Genomic DNA, 17,100 nt, shown 5'->3' on the forward strand with positions numbered 1-17,100 from the left:
AATGTGAATCATCCTCTTGCCAAGGTAGTGCCAAAGCCATTAGCTCTAGCCTTAGAGCATCTCCAACCTATCCCTAAATACTTTTTTTTTCTATTTTCTTCCTTATTCTTCTCCAATCCTACCCCATTTCTTCCTCCATATTTGGAGATATGAATAGTATCACCCCATATATGAGGTAATACTATTCATATCTCCAAATATGGGGATGAAGTTTTGGTTGTCGGGTTTAATCCCTAATTTTATATATTTATACATTTGTAGTTTATTTTATCTATTAGATTTAATTTGAATATAATGTTTAATATTTATAATATTATGAAATATAATAAATTATATTAATTAATCAAAAATATAAAATTTATTTTTATTTGTTAAAACTAAATTAGTAGAGGGGTGTGTTTGACAATCTATCTAAGTTGAAATAATAGAATATACTTGGAATATATTTTTCGTGGTTAAAAATGCGGTAAAAAATGAAGTATGGTTGGAGATGAAACACTATTTACCCCATTTTTTACTCCATTTTTTGGGGGGAAAATGAGGGTGGGTTGGAGATGGTCTTAAAAACTCATTAATTTTGTCTTTTTTCTAAAAAATATATAAATCTTATCAGAAATATTTGGCAATGATTGTAATATCATCATGCTTGAAAAAGAACAAGTGGCAACCTTTGTTTCACCATTATCAATACTATGCTTGAGTTCAAAGAAATCATATCCATTTCAATCATAATCTTATGCTTGCCCAAAAAAGCTCATTCTAACATCTTGAAATGTTAGGTTTTGGGATCTGTGTAAATATGTAATCAATTTTTGTTACGAGTCGTATAAACTTTTATAAATAAATAAAAACCCTCTATTTATATATAAATGATATCGACATCATAGAAAACAAAATGAGAACAAAAAATAAAATAAAATAAATCCAATGATGGATTCCATCACTTCTCCACTCCCAATTTCTTTCTTTCTCTCTAGTGTGTGATAGTGAGAAACCGTGTTTCTAACAGTATTATTTGTGGGCTTGTTGAAATGCCTCTAATAATATTATGTTACTAGTTAAGTTTTGTTAAGAGTTTGAATTAGCAATTACTAAATTGACATGTTATTATTATCTGAACAAATTCTGAACTTAATTACGTTTGTACAATATAAAGAATCCATGTTTATACTATGATCTCAAGTCAATCTCGTCAACTAACTATGCAACAAAGTTAAACACTTCTAGAAGAAAGAGCTAATCATTTGTTTGCCGAATAAAGTTTCTTTTAATTTATATAATAAGATATATTTTTATTAACTTATATAATTATATATTTGTTGGTATCAACTTGTGCAACCAAAATAATAAAATAACACACAAATTCATAACAAACTAGTAACAAAGTAAATAACATGTTTATTTGTTGGCTCTGATACTATTATTGGGTTTTTGATACGATATAAAAATTTGTTTTTTCATAAAAAACTGGTAACGAAAAACTTTAAAAATAACATGTTTATTTTTAGTTCATAACAAAACCGAACCATTATGGATCCATTTATAGAGGTTAAAATGAAATAAAACCAACCATATGATGTTTTAGAGATAACATTTAAAGCCTTTGAACTCACTTGGTTTTTGGGTGTTGATGAAGATAACAAAATATCAAAGTATATGATCTTCTCTACAAGTATCCACCATCAAAAGTAAGGCGTTTGGAATGTTAGTTCCTTCTTGTATTCTTGAGTGTCTAAAGTCTTTAAGTGTTTAACTCAATTAAGCACTAAAGGGAAACAACTCAAGAGGTCTTCTAAACACCAAACTAACTTCAAAAGAGAGAGAGAGAGAGGAAGAAGAGAAGAAGAACCCACGGTTCTAGAGAGAAAATAGAGGAAGAAGAAGAGCTTCACTCTTGAAAAAATGCAAGCCTCATGCATCTTTTATATAGCCCATGAAAAGTAAGGTCTAACTATTAAAATAATCTAAAGTAATGGTAGCCTTTAGAAGCATGGGAGAAAAAAATAGAAGGTTGAAAAAACAACCTCCCACACCATTATTATGCCTTTTAAAAAGTAAGATTCTTTATTTTTTATAAACTCCAAGTTTATAAAATATAAACTTTGTCTTTACGTAAAAGACAAAAGAATCCAACTAGTTCAAAATGTTATGCATGACTTATTAATTCATACCATATGAAATAATAACTAGGAATACTTTCTTATAATTATTATTTTCACAAAACAATAATTATTCCCTAATTAAAATACAAGAATCGATATTATTTATTAATAACCATATTAATAATAAATATACAAAATAACTTGATAAAGGTGTGACCCTATATGATCATATATTATTAGCAATATCACTTCATAATGATTCTTGGGCATATAGATCCAACAACCCGTAAGTCGAAGGCACCAATTCTGGTCCATTAGTTTTGGTGATCTGTTAGTAGAGGGGTACCTTAGGGACTGTATATAGTCATGTAGGATAGACTGAGGACTCTTGATCCAAGATCTCTTACATGTTCCTTATTTGGTTGTGGTTCTAGAGTAGGATCACCTGTCCGGGTGACTATCTCACCTCTGAGTATATACAGTCAAGCATTCATTGGATTGTTGATATTTAGTATGCTGCTATGTTGTAGTGATCTGTTAGATATGTCTTCTAGTATTAAGTATGCTACTATGTTGTAGTGATCTATTATGTAGCACCCGGTTCCTGGTACGTAAATGTTATTTGAGTATTTCCTTTCTTTTAGCCTTGGACTCGGCGAGTCATGGGTCCGACTCGCCGAGTGGATGCGGGACCCGGGACACGTTTAAGTTGGCGACTCGGCGAGTCCATATCCTGGACTCGGCGAGTCATAGCTGTCGGATGAAACCCTAAGTTTCAGGGGTTTGCACCCTATTTAAAGGACTTATCAGCCCCAAGCCGGCCCCCATTGACCCTTAAAGCCCTGTATCTCTCGTTCTAAGCTATTCTTTGAGAGTTTGAGGTTAGTGTGTGTGTTTTTGAAGGTTTGGAAGGAGGAAGGAAGTAGATCCAGAAGAAGGGAAGCCATCCAGGCATTATTTGTGTTCTTCCAGCAGTTCCTTTGAGGTATAACCCGTTTTCCCCTTGATTCTATGCTTAAAACTTCATTTGGGTCCTTCTTGGTCAAATCCCCAAGCTTGTATGTGCATTGTATGTCGTAATAAGATGTTTGGCCTCTGGATCTAGGCAAGATTGAGCTCCAGGAGCTCAGATCTGTTAGCTTTATGGCCCCATGTTGCTTGTTAGCCCTAGATCTACCCTTTTGAGACATTTGGAGCCCTAAAATCCATATTGGTGAATATCCACACATAAAGTTGGAAACTTTACGTGTGATTCGTGTCCTAGAAGTCCAGATCTGTGAATGGCATGGCTTGGAATCGAGCAAATCTGTGTATTTAGTGGATGCATGGCAACGACTCGGCGAGTCGTTCATATGACTCGGCGAGTCTGTTAGCGAGTCTCCGAGTTTGTCCCATTTTCGTAGTGTCGAGTGAGTAGTGAGTCACGTGGTGTGGCTCAGTGAGTCGGAAGCTTAACTCATCTATGGAGGTACTCGGCGAGTCAATGCCCTGACTCGGCGAGTTCAAGGCAATCTCCTTAGATCAGGAACAGACTCGGCGAGTTGTTCATACAACTCGACGAGTCTCAGCATAAGTGTTCTTCGGATGAAGATGGACTCGACGAGTTGTTCATACAACTCGGCGAGTCTTAGCATCAGTGTTCATCGGATGAAGATGAACTCGACGAGTTGTTCATACAACTCGGCGAGTAGGATGAAGGACTTAAATATTGGTTAAGAAGGTAAACCCGTCGAGTCGTCGCCTAACTCGACGGGTAGGACCGGGATTCAGGGCAGTCGTCTGGATAGGGACTCGGCGAGTTGGAAAGCCAACTCGGCGAGTCGGGTCAACTGAAAGTTGACTCTGACTATGGCTTAGGGCATGGTCAGGGGTAAAATGGTCTTTTTACCCAAAGGTCAGTGCGCAGTGTTTGATTGGGTATATTGTGGGAATTGCAGCCGGAGGATTTCCGGAGCAGCAGCAGTAGCAGCAATAGGCAGTCAGTTCCCGATCAGATCAGCAACTACTTCGAGGTGAGTTACCTTCCAGTAGCGGTGGGTCTAAGGCCACAACGCCGACCCACCAGTAGGAGACGTATGGTAGATGATTGTCTTTGTGATATCATCTAGGTTTACTACTACCTGATATGTTATATGCTAGCATGATACGTTGTATGTGATAGTAGTCGAGTTCGGTTGTTAGGACCGACGGGTAGTCAGACACCCCAGATACGTCTGACAGTATATGATGATATGTTTGCATGTTGGCTTGTTATGCGATAGAGGTAGTATGAGGGGACCAGTCCCTGTGGTCGGTTGTTAGGACCGACGGGTAGTCAGCACTCCAGAATGGCTTGACATGGGTAGTCAGCACCCCAGAATGGCTTGACACAGGTAGGACGGCACCCCAGAACGGCCGTACCGGGTAGTCAGGCACCCCAGAATAGCCTGGCAGTATGTATGTTACGTGTTTGTATGGTATGTGGTACGACGGGGGAACTCACTAAGCTTTGTGCTTACAGTCTTCAGTTTTGGTTTCAGGTACCTCCTCAGCTAGGGGAAAGGAGCCGGCGCGGTAGCAGCATGTCACACACACACTCTCCGGTTTCCGAATTTACGAGCTTCACTGGGATTTGTACTCTGATATTATGATTGAATGTATGAATTGGCTTTTAGACATGGTTCACTTGTGTTATGATTTGATCAGACAATGTTTTTAGCTTTTAATATTTTCTAAAGTAATGTTTTTAAAAACGAAATTTTTGGTCATGAAAATTGGGTCGTTACATATTAGATCTGTGTTCTGGTATTGAGTATGTTGTTATGTTGTAGTGATTTGTTAGATTTGTGCTCTGGTTTCGAGTATGTTGTTATGTTGTAGTGATCTATTAGATCTGTCTCCTGGTATTGAGTATGTTGCTTTGCTGTAATAATTTGTAGAAATTTATGTTATATGTGCTTGATGGTTATCATCTATGGAGTGCCCTTAAGGACTTTGTGTAGTTATGTAGGATAGTCTGAGAACTCTTGGTCTAGGATCTCTTGCTTGTTCCTTGTTTGGTTGTGGCTTTAAAGTAGGATCATCTATTTGGGTGGCTATCTCACCTTTGGTTACTTATGGTTATGCATTCTATGGATGTTAGATGGTAGCAAGATTGTATGTCGTGAGAGGACTAGTAGGAGGTAGTAAGTTGTATGATTGTTGTTTTCTTGTATTATGTGCCTACTTGATCCTGATTGTTTATATGTCGACATGTTGTGTTTGGTTTGGTTGAGGCGGCCATGCTTTGTGTTGTAGGCTAAGATACCCGGTGCGGGCTGGCTGTAAGCCATAGGCACGGAGGCTCGAGAGGAACGGTTGGGTTGAGGCGGTAGGCCAACAAAACCTGGTATTCCAACCCGGATAGATTGAAGGCCTATGAGGCAGTTCAGTCAGGCCGAAGGCCCGAATAGCGGCAGTTATGCATGCTTATATGTTTACCGTATGAGTTATTTTGGGGGAAACTGTAACGACCTAATTTTCACGTCCAAAAATTTCGTTTTTAAAACATTACTTTAGAAAAACATTAATAATTAAAACATTGTTTGGTCAAACCACTTCACAACGTAAACCATGTCTAAAAGTCAAATCATACAACCAATCAAAATATCAGAGTATAATTCCCAGAGAAATCTCGTAAATGCGGAAACCAGTATATGTGTATGATGTGCCGCTACCGCGCCAGCTCCTTCCCCTTCGATGAAGAGGTACCTGAAACCAAAATTGTAAACTGTAAGCACAAAGCTTAGTGAGTTCCCACATAATACCTCATACCATGCAAGCATATAACATACAACATTCAGCTAGGAGTTATGGGCATCGCCCACACTCGTGAAGATACGGGCCATGCCCACACTTCGCTAGCCGGGAGATACGGGCCTCGCCCACACTCGTGAAGATACAGGCCCTGCCCACACTTCGCTAACCAGGAGATACGGGCCTCGCCCACACTCTACTATCTAGGAGATACGGGCCTAGCCCACACTCCACTCTCAGAGAGATACGGGCCTTGCCCACACTTAACCGCTAACTCATAATATACAAGTATCACACAGACAACAAGTATAGATAACTATATCATACCGACACATATATCATACTTAACTAAACCAAGAGATACGGGCTCGGCCCACACTCTAGTGCTAACATCTCGTCTACACGGGTCGGCCTTGGTGCCTTAGACCCGTTCCTACTGGAAGGAAACTCACCTCGAAGTAGCTGTTGGTCTGCGTGGGAAATGACTGACTGCTGCTGCTGCTTCGGAAATCCTCCTGCTATAATTCCCACAAAACACTCAATCAAACACTGCTAACTGACCCTCGGGTAAATTGACTATTTTACCCTTGATCAAGTTAAAAGTCAAAGCCAGAGTCAACTTTCAGTTGACCCGACTCGCCGAGTTGGCTCCCCGACTCGCCGAGTCCTTATCCAATCAATTGACCTGCAACCCGTCTCTACTCGTCGAGTTGGGCGTTGACTCGACGAGTTCTCCTTCTAAACTGATATCCAAGTCCTTCATCCTACTCGCCGAGTTGTATGAACAACTCGCCGAGTTCATCTTCATCCGATGAACAATTTATGTTGTGACTCGCCGAGTTGTATGAACAACTCGCCGAGTCTGTTCTTGATCTAAGAAGATTGTCTTGAACTCGCCGAGTCAGGTCGTTGACTCGCCGAGTTCCTTCATGGGTGAGTTCGGCTACCAACTCACCAAGTCCACCCAGGACTCACTACTCAACTCGACACAACGAAAAGGGGACAACTCGGAGACTCGCGACCAGACTCGCCGAGTTAGATGAGCGACTTGCCGAGTCTGCTTCATGCAAAAGCCAAATACGCGATTTTTCTCGAATCCAGTCCATGCCTTTCATAGATTTGGGCTCATAGGGCCTGGTTTACACGTAAAGTTTCCAAGTTTACGTGTAGATCATCACCAATAAAGGTTCTAAGGCTCAAAGTGCACCAAAAGGAGTAGATCTAGGGCTTGTGTGCAATATGACTCCATAAAGGCAGTAGATCCAAGCTCCAGGGACTTAATAGGGTCTAGATCTAAAGGCTAACAACTTGAATCAACCAACAATGCACAACCAAGCTTGAGACATGGTTCAAAAAGGACTTTAATGGAGTAATAAGCATAGAAACAGAGGGAAAACGAGTTATACCTCCAAGGAATTACTAAGAGAACACGGAGATGCTTGGCTTCCTTCCCTTCCTCTTGATCTACTCCTCTTCCTTCCCAAAATCTTCAAGGAAACACACTAAAAAGCCTTAAACTCACAAGAACAAGGGTTATAATGTATGGAGAGCTTCTGAGGGTGAAGGGGGCGGAGTTGGGGCGCAAATGGTCGTTTAAATAGGGTGCAAACCCTTGGAAATTAGGGTTTCATCAGACAGCGCGGACTCGCCGAGTCGCCAACTTAACCGCGTCCCAAGTCTCGTCTCTACTCGGCGAGTCGAGCCTCCAACTCGCCGAGTCCAAGGCCAATAATACAAAATACTCAGATAAATCTTACATAACAGGAACCAGGTGCTACAAATCTCCCCCACTTATTTTAGACTTCGTCCTCGAAGTCTGCTGCTCGATCCTGAAACAGCTCGGGGTAATGCTCCATCATCTCTTCCACCGGCTCCCAAGTCCACTCCGATCCCTTCCGGTGCTGCCATTGCACATTCACGAGTTCCACTCGCTTGTTCCTCAAATCCTTCGACTTCCTGTCGAGGATTGCGACTGGGCGCTCAATGTAATTCAGGTTGTCATCAACATGTATATCCTTTAACGGCACTACCACTGAATCGTCCACTAGGCACTTCTGCAGCTGAGAAACATTGAAAGTGTTGTGGATCTGGCTGAGCTCAACTGGCAGATCCAGCCTATACCCCACCTTGCCCACCCGGGCTACAACCCTGAACGGACCAATATACCTCGGGCCCACACTACTAGAAAAAAGGCCTTTTACGACGCTCATTGCGCGTCGTAAAACGCTCAGACACGCGCAAATGCGCGTCAAGGAAGGCCCTGTCATAAAGAGAGACGACGAGCTTTTGCGCGTCGTCTATAGACGACGCGCATTTACGACGCGCGGTTACGACACGCAATGCGTATCAAGGAAGGCCCTGTCATAAAGGAAGACGACACGCATTCGTGTGTCGTAACCTTACGACGCACGTGCTAATGACACGCAATGCGTATCAAGAAAGCCCCTATCAAGAAAGGCCATGTCATAAATGAATATGACACACATTTTTGCGTATCATAATTTTAAATGTTTAAAAAAACATATTATTTATATATTTACTTATTTTCAAATTAAATTTGTATTTAATGTTTCATAATAGCAAATAAAATACCATATACAAAAAATAGAATCCATTGCATAAATCTAATGTCATACAATTCTATTTCTTATAATATATAAATTTGCATCTAATCTACTATGTACATCAAATTCCAACTAAGTAAAGTTGCATCTTTCCTTTCATAATTCTTTAAGACTAATGCTCCAAACAGTTGATTATATGGATAAGCAGTTGTACATTGGCCCATCTCACTCAATAATGACTTATCCAAATTCAACTCCAAGTCTTTATTGCATTTTGCTGATAATGCTGCAAGATTTAAATCAAGTGGCTTCATTTTGCTGATTTTGTTCTTCAAGTATCTGTCATCAGTTAGAAATTTAGAATACAATTTCATATGTAAAGACTTCTAGTCTGATGTACATTTAAGTTTTTATATTTGTAATATGGATTGTTATGAAAGTAATTTATTCCATCAAATAAGTAAGATAAACATACTTGACATAAAAGTCAATGATGGTGTCATTGACAAATGTGTCTGGTAGCAGCAAATCAACGTCTCTCTTACTAATGGAAACAGCATCAACATCCTCTTTTGGATATATAACTTCTTCAAAAGGCTGGTCAAAGCTGCAAGCATCCAATGAAATATAAAATCCAAGAATCGGATAAGGGCAAAACAGTCATATTTATTAATTTAACAAAAGGGTTGTTAAAGTTAACACAAGGATCAAAATTGATATGAAACTTTGCCAAAAGAAATCTTTTTGCACTTACTTGGGAAAATACTTTGTAAAAGGCTTCAGCTTCATCATAAGGTTGTTGTAGGAGATCATACACCAGTCTCTAAATAACCACCCTTTTCAAGGATGCATCATCAGGTGGAAACGAATCCGTATTTAGCTGAGTCACATATTCACAAACAACAGCTCACTTATATTATTAATATTTACATAAATGGTCCATGTCCTTACAAAGTGGACACTTTTTGTGATTTTAAATGGATTAAAATTAATCGGGGCTTGCTCCAAGAAAAGTTCTACATAATGGAGCAAGAATAAACCACAGTCGAATGAATTCGGCTGTTGTGGTAACTGCAAAAGCAACACAAAATTCAGATTTTAGAATTTAATACAAATTCACAATTTTGCCCTCGTATATTTTTCCTTTCCATTTCTCAAATAATTTTGAAACATTATTTATCCAGATGATACCTCAAGTGAAATAAAGCGTAGATTATCGAATCTTGATGATATATCTTTAGATGCCTCCTGTTGCCTCCCTTTCCACTCTTCTTTCAGATAGCTAGAATGGCATATTTAAAGGTTTATAATTTAAAAATAAAATAAAATGTTTATATAATAAAAAAAATGTTACCTTTGCATAAGACCTTTCAAACCAGTATGACTATCTCTGATAGGATCCATATGCAGAACACATGGCACTTTAATCAACTCAGTTACATCTTCTTCATCTATAAACCAGATAAGAGGTGAAAAAATAGCTGGACAGTGAAGAAGCTTTCCAAGGCAATTTTCGATGAGGGGGAGGGGAGGGCATTTACGTCTTTTGCACAGATAAGAGGTGAAAAAATAATTGGATTAACAGACCTAGAAGAATAATAATTACTATGACACTGAAATGTTGGGTAATGTAATGGACAATTCTGCCCACATATTTTTTTGCGTTCATGGTGTTGGATGTTTAACTGAGAAGAAAAATTAAATAAATCAATAAACATAAAATATTAAACATTGATATTCATCATAGATTCATAGTAAATAAAACTCTGCATCTAAAAAAAAAAAAAAACCTCTGATGAAGCTATGAACTGATACATTGCACTCTGAAAAAAAAATATGAATAGATGAGGACACACAAATGTTTAAGTGAAATAAAATATAGATTGGTTAAATTCTTTATAATATATATTTAAATACAATGTATAGGTTTAACTCTACTTTATACATACTATTAAAAAAACAATATAATCATATTTAATTTAATACCTGAGGCATACTATTAAAATCTCCACCAAGTATAATTGGTATATTGCCCCATGTCTCCAAAAGTCTATGAGCCTTTGCAAGAAATAATCGTACCTTATTGGTAAAAAAAAAAAGTCAAATGTGTCAAAATTTGCTCAAACTGTATGATTATGTTAAACAATACACTTTTTTAATCATTTTTATAATAATAATAATAATAATAATTTTGTTAAGTACCTGACCGAGCTTAATATCCCCACGACTTGGGTTAAAAAGCACATGTATATTTCCAACCAATATGCTTCGATGTGTCCTATAAATATGCAAAATAATTAAATTATGCAAAAAAAAACATTTAGGCTTAAAGAACAAAAACTAGTAAGTAGTAACTGATAACTTACTTTAGATTTTCAGTGTCATCAACATGTGTTTGACACCCATTCATCTGTGTGTTTTTAGAGGGTAGAAGAAATAAGATTAGAACAAATATGAAACACTCAAGACTCAATAGGAGGGTATTTATGTCTTTTCTACACATATAAAGATCAAGTGTGAGTCTCTATCAGTCTATCCACCTTTGTGGGTGGGAGTGAGACAAAAAATGCAAAAATAACGTGACATATTTGTAAAAAGTTTGTCTATTAAATAGCATCTTTCAAAGGGACTCGGTCATGAGGTCTGCCAAAAGAAGAGGATAAAATAGTAAATATAAATGTAAAACAATATGTGGGCCCTTTTGAAAACAGACACACACCTTTTGGGCCCTGAAATACAAATCATGAGAGTATAGTATTTTATTATGAACATGTAATGGACTTGATAACTAATAAAAGATGAAAGAGATCACATGTTGCAAAATTGCAGTTGATGAAATTACTTGTAGTTAACAGGTTGCGCCCAAACTTCAAGCCTGTCAGCTTCATGCTGGCATAACATTAAAAGTAGCTGCTTCCTCTTATCTCTACAAGCTGCATAGTTCTCTATTGGTCCCCAAATAGGGTGACAGTGATCCTTCTGAGATTGTTCATTGTTAATAAAAAATCATAAAACACAACATGATAAATAGCAATATCGGTGTCTTACCATGTCAAGAAAAGATCCCCCATATTCCCCACCCAGTGCTTTTGGATCGTTTTGGAGATAGTGAACAAATGAATTAACAGATTGAGCCTCGATGTGTGCAAAATTTCCATGATCATGTTCAAACCATTCAGGTTCGTAAGCAAACCAGCCTAATGCAGCCCTGCAGTTGGTTTCAGTTTTCCACTTCAGAATTTAAATTAAAATAAAAAATGTTATATTATGAAGAAAGACGAGTTGAATGTAATACCGATAAATCCCATCTTCCAGCAGCTGAATTCCCAATCTAACATTTTGTAGGCTCCCTTCATACTGGCATGTGCAGAATTTAAGTCCAAGTAGCATGACTGTGAAAAACGTACCAGCTAGCAGCAGCTGGATGGTGTGAAAATTTCCATGGAAGTTTGGTGGTCCCCTGTAACATCCTGCCAAGAAGCAAGAGGTGTACCAGACTATCATGTCGTATTACCTGTAAAAGGAAAGAGGAAAGATAAGAGAAGAAAAGAGTGAGTAATCTACAGCTACGTAACCATGTTGAAGGTACTTGAAGAAGGTCTGTAAGAACCCTAAAAGCTCTTTCAGATTAGGGTTTTCTTTCTTTTCATATGTAACCCTAACTGATTTCAAAGGAGCGTTAAAGTGTAATAACCCACCCATATGCATAATCGACATGATCTAACCAAGAAAGATGAAACAGAGCAATCGTTGAAATAAAAGATGAAGGAAAATAGACCTGGGTAAGAAGGCGAGCCCTTTCTTCCTCGAACAAAAATTTCAAAATAGATGCCTGATTCAAAGGCCGCGCGCTTTCAGTGAGAAATTGGTGGGTTTACGAGAGAGGGAGAGGGGAAGAGATTTCTTAGTTCAATCCGAGCTAGGGCTTGTAAGGCCCTAAATCGCCGGCGCTGTGTGGGATGAGAAGCGGTAAGGTCCTAAATCGTCGGCTCTAGGATATAAGTAGATGGAGCATGTAAGTTCTTCACACTTTCAAGCATAATTGTAACCCAATCGTCGACTCAAGCATAATTGTAACCCAATCATAGTCACTCAACGCGAAAATATGCGATTTTGGAACGGCGGAACTCTATGGCGAAACCGATAGCAGCTTGTACGCTTTCGGAGTTGTACTTCTTGAGATATTGTCAGGCGAAGAAGGCAAGTGACGAACGAAGGAAGGAGTGTCGATAACTAGGCAAGGCAGCAGTCGAATCTATGGAGGGGGAAGAAAGGATCGTAATTAGGGCAAGAAGGAAACAAAAGTGGAGGATAAAAAAGAAGGCGGGTGTTCAAAATTTTAGGGATTTCATTTTCCCCCTATCTACTAAACGCGCTTTTCATTAAAATTATAAAGTGACACTCATAGAGGACGCTCATTTAAGATACAGTGCCCTCCGTGTTTTTAATTTTTTCTCGTATGACGCTAATTTAAGGGCACGCAATAATGCGTGACCTAAATCCTTAAATTTTTTGAAGAGATGACGCTTTTTTAACGTCACTCTCCATTGCGTAACATAAATCAATGAGTGTCGTGGTTTGCGCGTCGTAAAAGGCTATTTTTCTTGTAGTGCCAACTTGCCCCGCTTCCTGAATCGAATGACGCCCTTCCAAGGCAACACCTTCAGGAGAACCATATCCCCAACCTGGAACTCCAGGTCGGATCGGCGCTTGTCGGCGTAACTTTTCTGCCGACTCTGCGCGGTCTAAAGCCTGCTCCGAACCTGCTGAATCCTCTCGGTAGTCTTGAGCACCACTTCGGTGCTCCCCATGACCCTCTGACCAACCTCTCCCCAGCATATCGGGGTCCTGCACCTTCGTCCGTACAACATCTCGAATGGAGGGCGGTCGATACTCGCGTGGTAGCTGTTGTTGTACGAGAACTCAGCCAAGAGAAGATAAGTATCCCAGCTACCACCGAAGTCTAGCACGCATGCCCGCAACATATCCTCCAGAGTCTGGATGGTCCGCTCGCTCTGACCATCTGTCTGCGGGTGGAATGCGGTGCTAAAATGTAACCGAGTGCCCAACTCGTCATGAAATCTCTTCCAAAACCTGGAAGTGAACCGCATATCTCGATCTGATATCACTGACACTGGCACCCCGTGTCGCGCTACTATCTCCCTGATGTAGATATCGGCCAGTTTTTCGGCCGAGATGCTCTCCTGGATCGGAATAAAATGGGCGCTCTTGGTCAATCGATCCACGATGACCCAAATCGAATCTGCTCCACGCGCAGTCCTGGGAAGCTTCGTGATAAAATCCATCGTGATATCTTCCCATTTCCACAGTGGAATATCCAACGGCTGCATCTTACCATGCGGCCTCTGATGTTCGGCCTTGACCTTCCTGCAGGTCAAGCACCGCTCGACGTACCAAACCACATCCCGCTTCATGCAGGGCCACCAATAATCTAGACGGAGATCCCTATACATCTTCGTCGCCTCTAGATGAATAGAGAATCGGGATTTATGCGCCTCTTCCATCAAGATCTGGTGCACGCCTCCGAGATACGACACCCACACACTACGGTGTAGTGTCAATAGTCATCGGCTATCATAATCAAAGGAGGAAACCTGACCCACCACACGCTCGCTCTTCCGATGCTCCTCCTTGATAGCCTCCTGTTGAGCCTCCCGAATTTTCTCCGAAAGCGGAGTCACTACGGTCATCCTCTTGCAAATATCCCTGATCGGCGCCGCCTTGCGGCTAAGCGCATCGGCCACCACATTGAACTTCCTAGGGTGGTAAAGGATCCAACAATCATAATCTTTCACCACGTCCAACCACCGACGCTGCCTCATGTTCAGATTCGGCTGATCCATGAGGTACCTCAAACTCTTGTGGTCCGTGTAGATGGTACATCGAACCCCGTAGAGGTAATGCCGCCAAATCTTGAGGCCAAAATCCACCGCCCCCAACTCCAAAACATGCTTCGGGTAGTTCGCCTCGTAGGGCTTGAGCTGCCTCGAAGCGTAGGCAATGACATGCCCCCTCTGCATCAGTACCACGCCCAACCCTGAAATGGACGCGTCACAGTAAACCACAAAATCCTCTACGCCCTCTGGCAGGGCTAAGATTGGTGCCTCGCACAATCTCTATCTCAGCGTCTCAAACGCAGCCTGTTGCTCGGGTCCCCACCGAAAGACTACGACTTTCTTCGTCAGTCGCGTCAGGGGTACGACTATCTTAGAGAAATCATGAATGAATCTCCGATAGTAGCCTGCTAATCCCAGGAAGCTCCGAATCTCGGATGGAGACTTAGGAACCTCCCATCTCATCACGGCCTCGACCTTGGCCGGGTCGACTAGAATCCTGTTCTGGTTGACAAGGTGTCCGAGAAATTGCACCTCGCGCAACCAAAACTCACACTTGGAGAACTTGGCATACAAGCTCTCCCTCCTCAGGGTCTCCAATACCTCTCTCAGATGCTCCTCATGCTCCTCCTGTGTCTTGGAATAAACCAAGATGTTGTCAATGAAAACTATCACAGACCAATCCAGCATCGGTCTGCATACGCGGTTCAGGAGGTCCATGAACGCGGCAGGAGCATTGGTGAGCCCAAACGGCATCACCACGAACTCATAGTGGCCATAGCGCGTCCGAAACACGGTCTTCTGCGTATCCTCCTCCCTGACCCTCATCTGATGATATACCGAACGCAAATCAATCTTGGAGAACCAAGATGCTCCCTGAAGCTGGTCAAAGAGGTCATCAATCCTCGGGAGCGGGTAACGGTTCTTCACCGTTACCTTGTTCAGCTCCCGGTAATCTATACACATCCGATGCGACCCGTCCTTTTTCTTCACGAACAAAATCGGGGCTCCCCAGGGTGAACTACTCGATCGAATGAATCCCTTGTCTAACAGCTCCTGCAGCTGTGTAGACAACTCCTGCATCTCAGGAGGAGCCAACCGATACGGTGCCTTGGCTATTGGGGCCGCACCAGGAACAAGGTCAATCCTGAACTCCACCTGTCGTTCCGGAGGTATCCCAGGAAGCTCCTTTGGGAAAACATCTGCGAAATCTCGAACCACTAGAACCTCACTTACTATCGCCTTACCCGCCTACCGTGTATTAATCACATATGCAACATATCCTGCGCATCCCTGTCGCCTTACCCGCCTCCCGGGTATTAATCACATATGCGACATATCTTGTGCATCCCTGCTGAAGATAACGTCTAGCCCTCGCTGCTGAACATACAGTGGGTCCGCAATGTGGCCTCTCGCCATGAATCACCAACTCTCCCCCACCTGGGGTCCTGACTCGAACTAGCTGTTGTGCGCAGTCTATCACCGCCCCATTAGGGCTCAACCAATCCATGCCTATAATCACCTTGTTCCCGCGCAACGGAATTGGAACCAAGTCTACCAAGTAGTGCTCCTCAAACAAACACAATATGCAATCCCGAAACACCATCGATGCTCGCACCGATCGATCATCAGCAATCTCTACCTCTAAAGGGCAATCCAATATGCCTGAAGACTCAGGAAACTTCTTGCTAAGCGCAAGGGAAACAAATGATCGGGAGGCACCCAAGTCGAACAACACCTGAACTGGGATGTCGTTCACATGGAACGATCCTAATGCATACATATACACACAGAGCACATATCAATATCATAACATCATAAAATAAAGTAGAAGGAAAGAATCATACCCGTCACCACGTCGGGTGCAGCGCGTGCCTCCTCGGTAGTCAGCTGAAATGCCCGACTCCTTACCACCGGAGCCTCTGCCTTACCTTGCCGGCTATCAGTGATCCGCAAGGTCGTTGGAGCTGGCGCCTTTACTGGTGCAGATGTTGTCAACTGGGGGCAATTGTCCTTCTTGTGGCCCCTCTGGTTGCAGTGAAAACACAACAACTCCGAAGTCTGAATAGCCGAAACAGGAGTAGTACAATCCCTGCTAAAGTGCCCTGCCTTGCCGCACTTGTAGCAACCTACTGATCCCATCCTACATACTCCCTCATGCGTCCTGCCGCATTTCCCGCAGCGGCCAGGTCCCCCTTGGCCTTTCGGCCTCCCATCTGATCCCCTGGGCTTCTTTCCTGAAGCCCCAATCACCTACCCTGCCCTGCCTCTGCTTTCCTCTTCCGAATGTGCTCTAAATTGATCTCCCTTTCCCTCGCCATGGCAATCATGGACTCCAGGGTAGGGCAAGTTGAAAATCTAACATGCTCCCGGATGTCAGCCCGTAGCATATCATGATAACTGTTGGATTAGTGTCTAAGTCCATAACTATTTTTGTATGTACTTGACCCGATGGTGCATGGTCCTTTTGGGTTGCCTTCACCAAAGCAACTTGATTGGAGAAATAAATAGAGAGAGAGATTATTATGATTTATTAATATGTTATAAGGATAATATATTAAATGAGAAATCATATTTGTTTAATTAATATTGGTCAATAATTAATTAAGAATTAATTTTGTGATCAAGTGTAATTAATTAAACTAGAGGGGCTAAATTGTAATTATGTGATAGTTACAAAATAAGGTAAGGATTATCTTATATATAGGGTGAACGAATTTAAGGTGATAATGCCTTAGAATTCGACTAGGATAAGGGTTTCTAAGACTTATCTTATGGTTGCTTGGTGGGAAGCAACTAGATAAG

The 17,100-nt window shown here is 41.3% G+C and overlaps 1 protein-coding gene across 2 annotated transcripts; it reads right to left on the reverse strand.

Annotated features, from left to right (window-relative positions):
* Positions 1–9,743: 9,743 nt before the first annotated feature.
* LOC111904773 (carbon catabolite repressor protein 4 homolog 3) lies at positions 9,744–11,038 on the reverse strand. Of its 2 annotated transcripts, XM_052765245.1 has the most exons (5): positions 10,807–11,036; positions 10,643–10,718; positions 10,427–10,519; positions 10,231–10,263; positions 9,744–10,125 (listed from the first exon to the last, which is right to left on the reverse strand). In XM_052765245.1, the coding sequence occupies exons 1-5, from the start codon at positions 10,941–10,943 to the stop codon at positions 9,892–9,894; spliced, it is 573 nt and encodes a 190-aa protein (XP_052621205.1). In that variant the 5' UTR covers positions 10,944–11,036; the 3' UTR covers positions 9,744–9,891. The 2 variants fall into 2 exon arrangements, with proteins under 2 accessions (XP_052621205.1, XP_052621214.1); XM_052765254.1 differs by lacking the exon at positions 10,231–10,263 and having other exon boundaries at positions 10,807–11,038.
* Positions 11,039–17,100: the final 6,062 nt, after the last annotated feature.

Source organism: Lactuca sativa, chromosome 1, assembly GCF_002870075.4.
Source record: "Lactuca sativa cultivar Salinas chromosome 1, Lsat_Salinas_v11, whole genome shotgun sequence".
In the NCBI taxonomy this organism is placed as follows: Eukaryota; Viridiplantae; Streptophyta; class Magnoliopsida; order Asterales; family Asteraceae; genus Lactuca; species Lactuca sativa.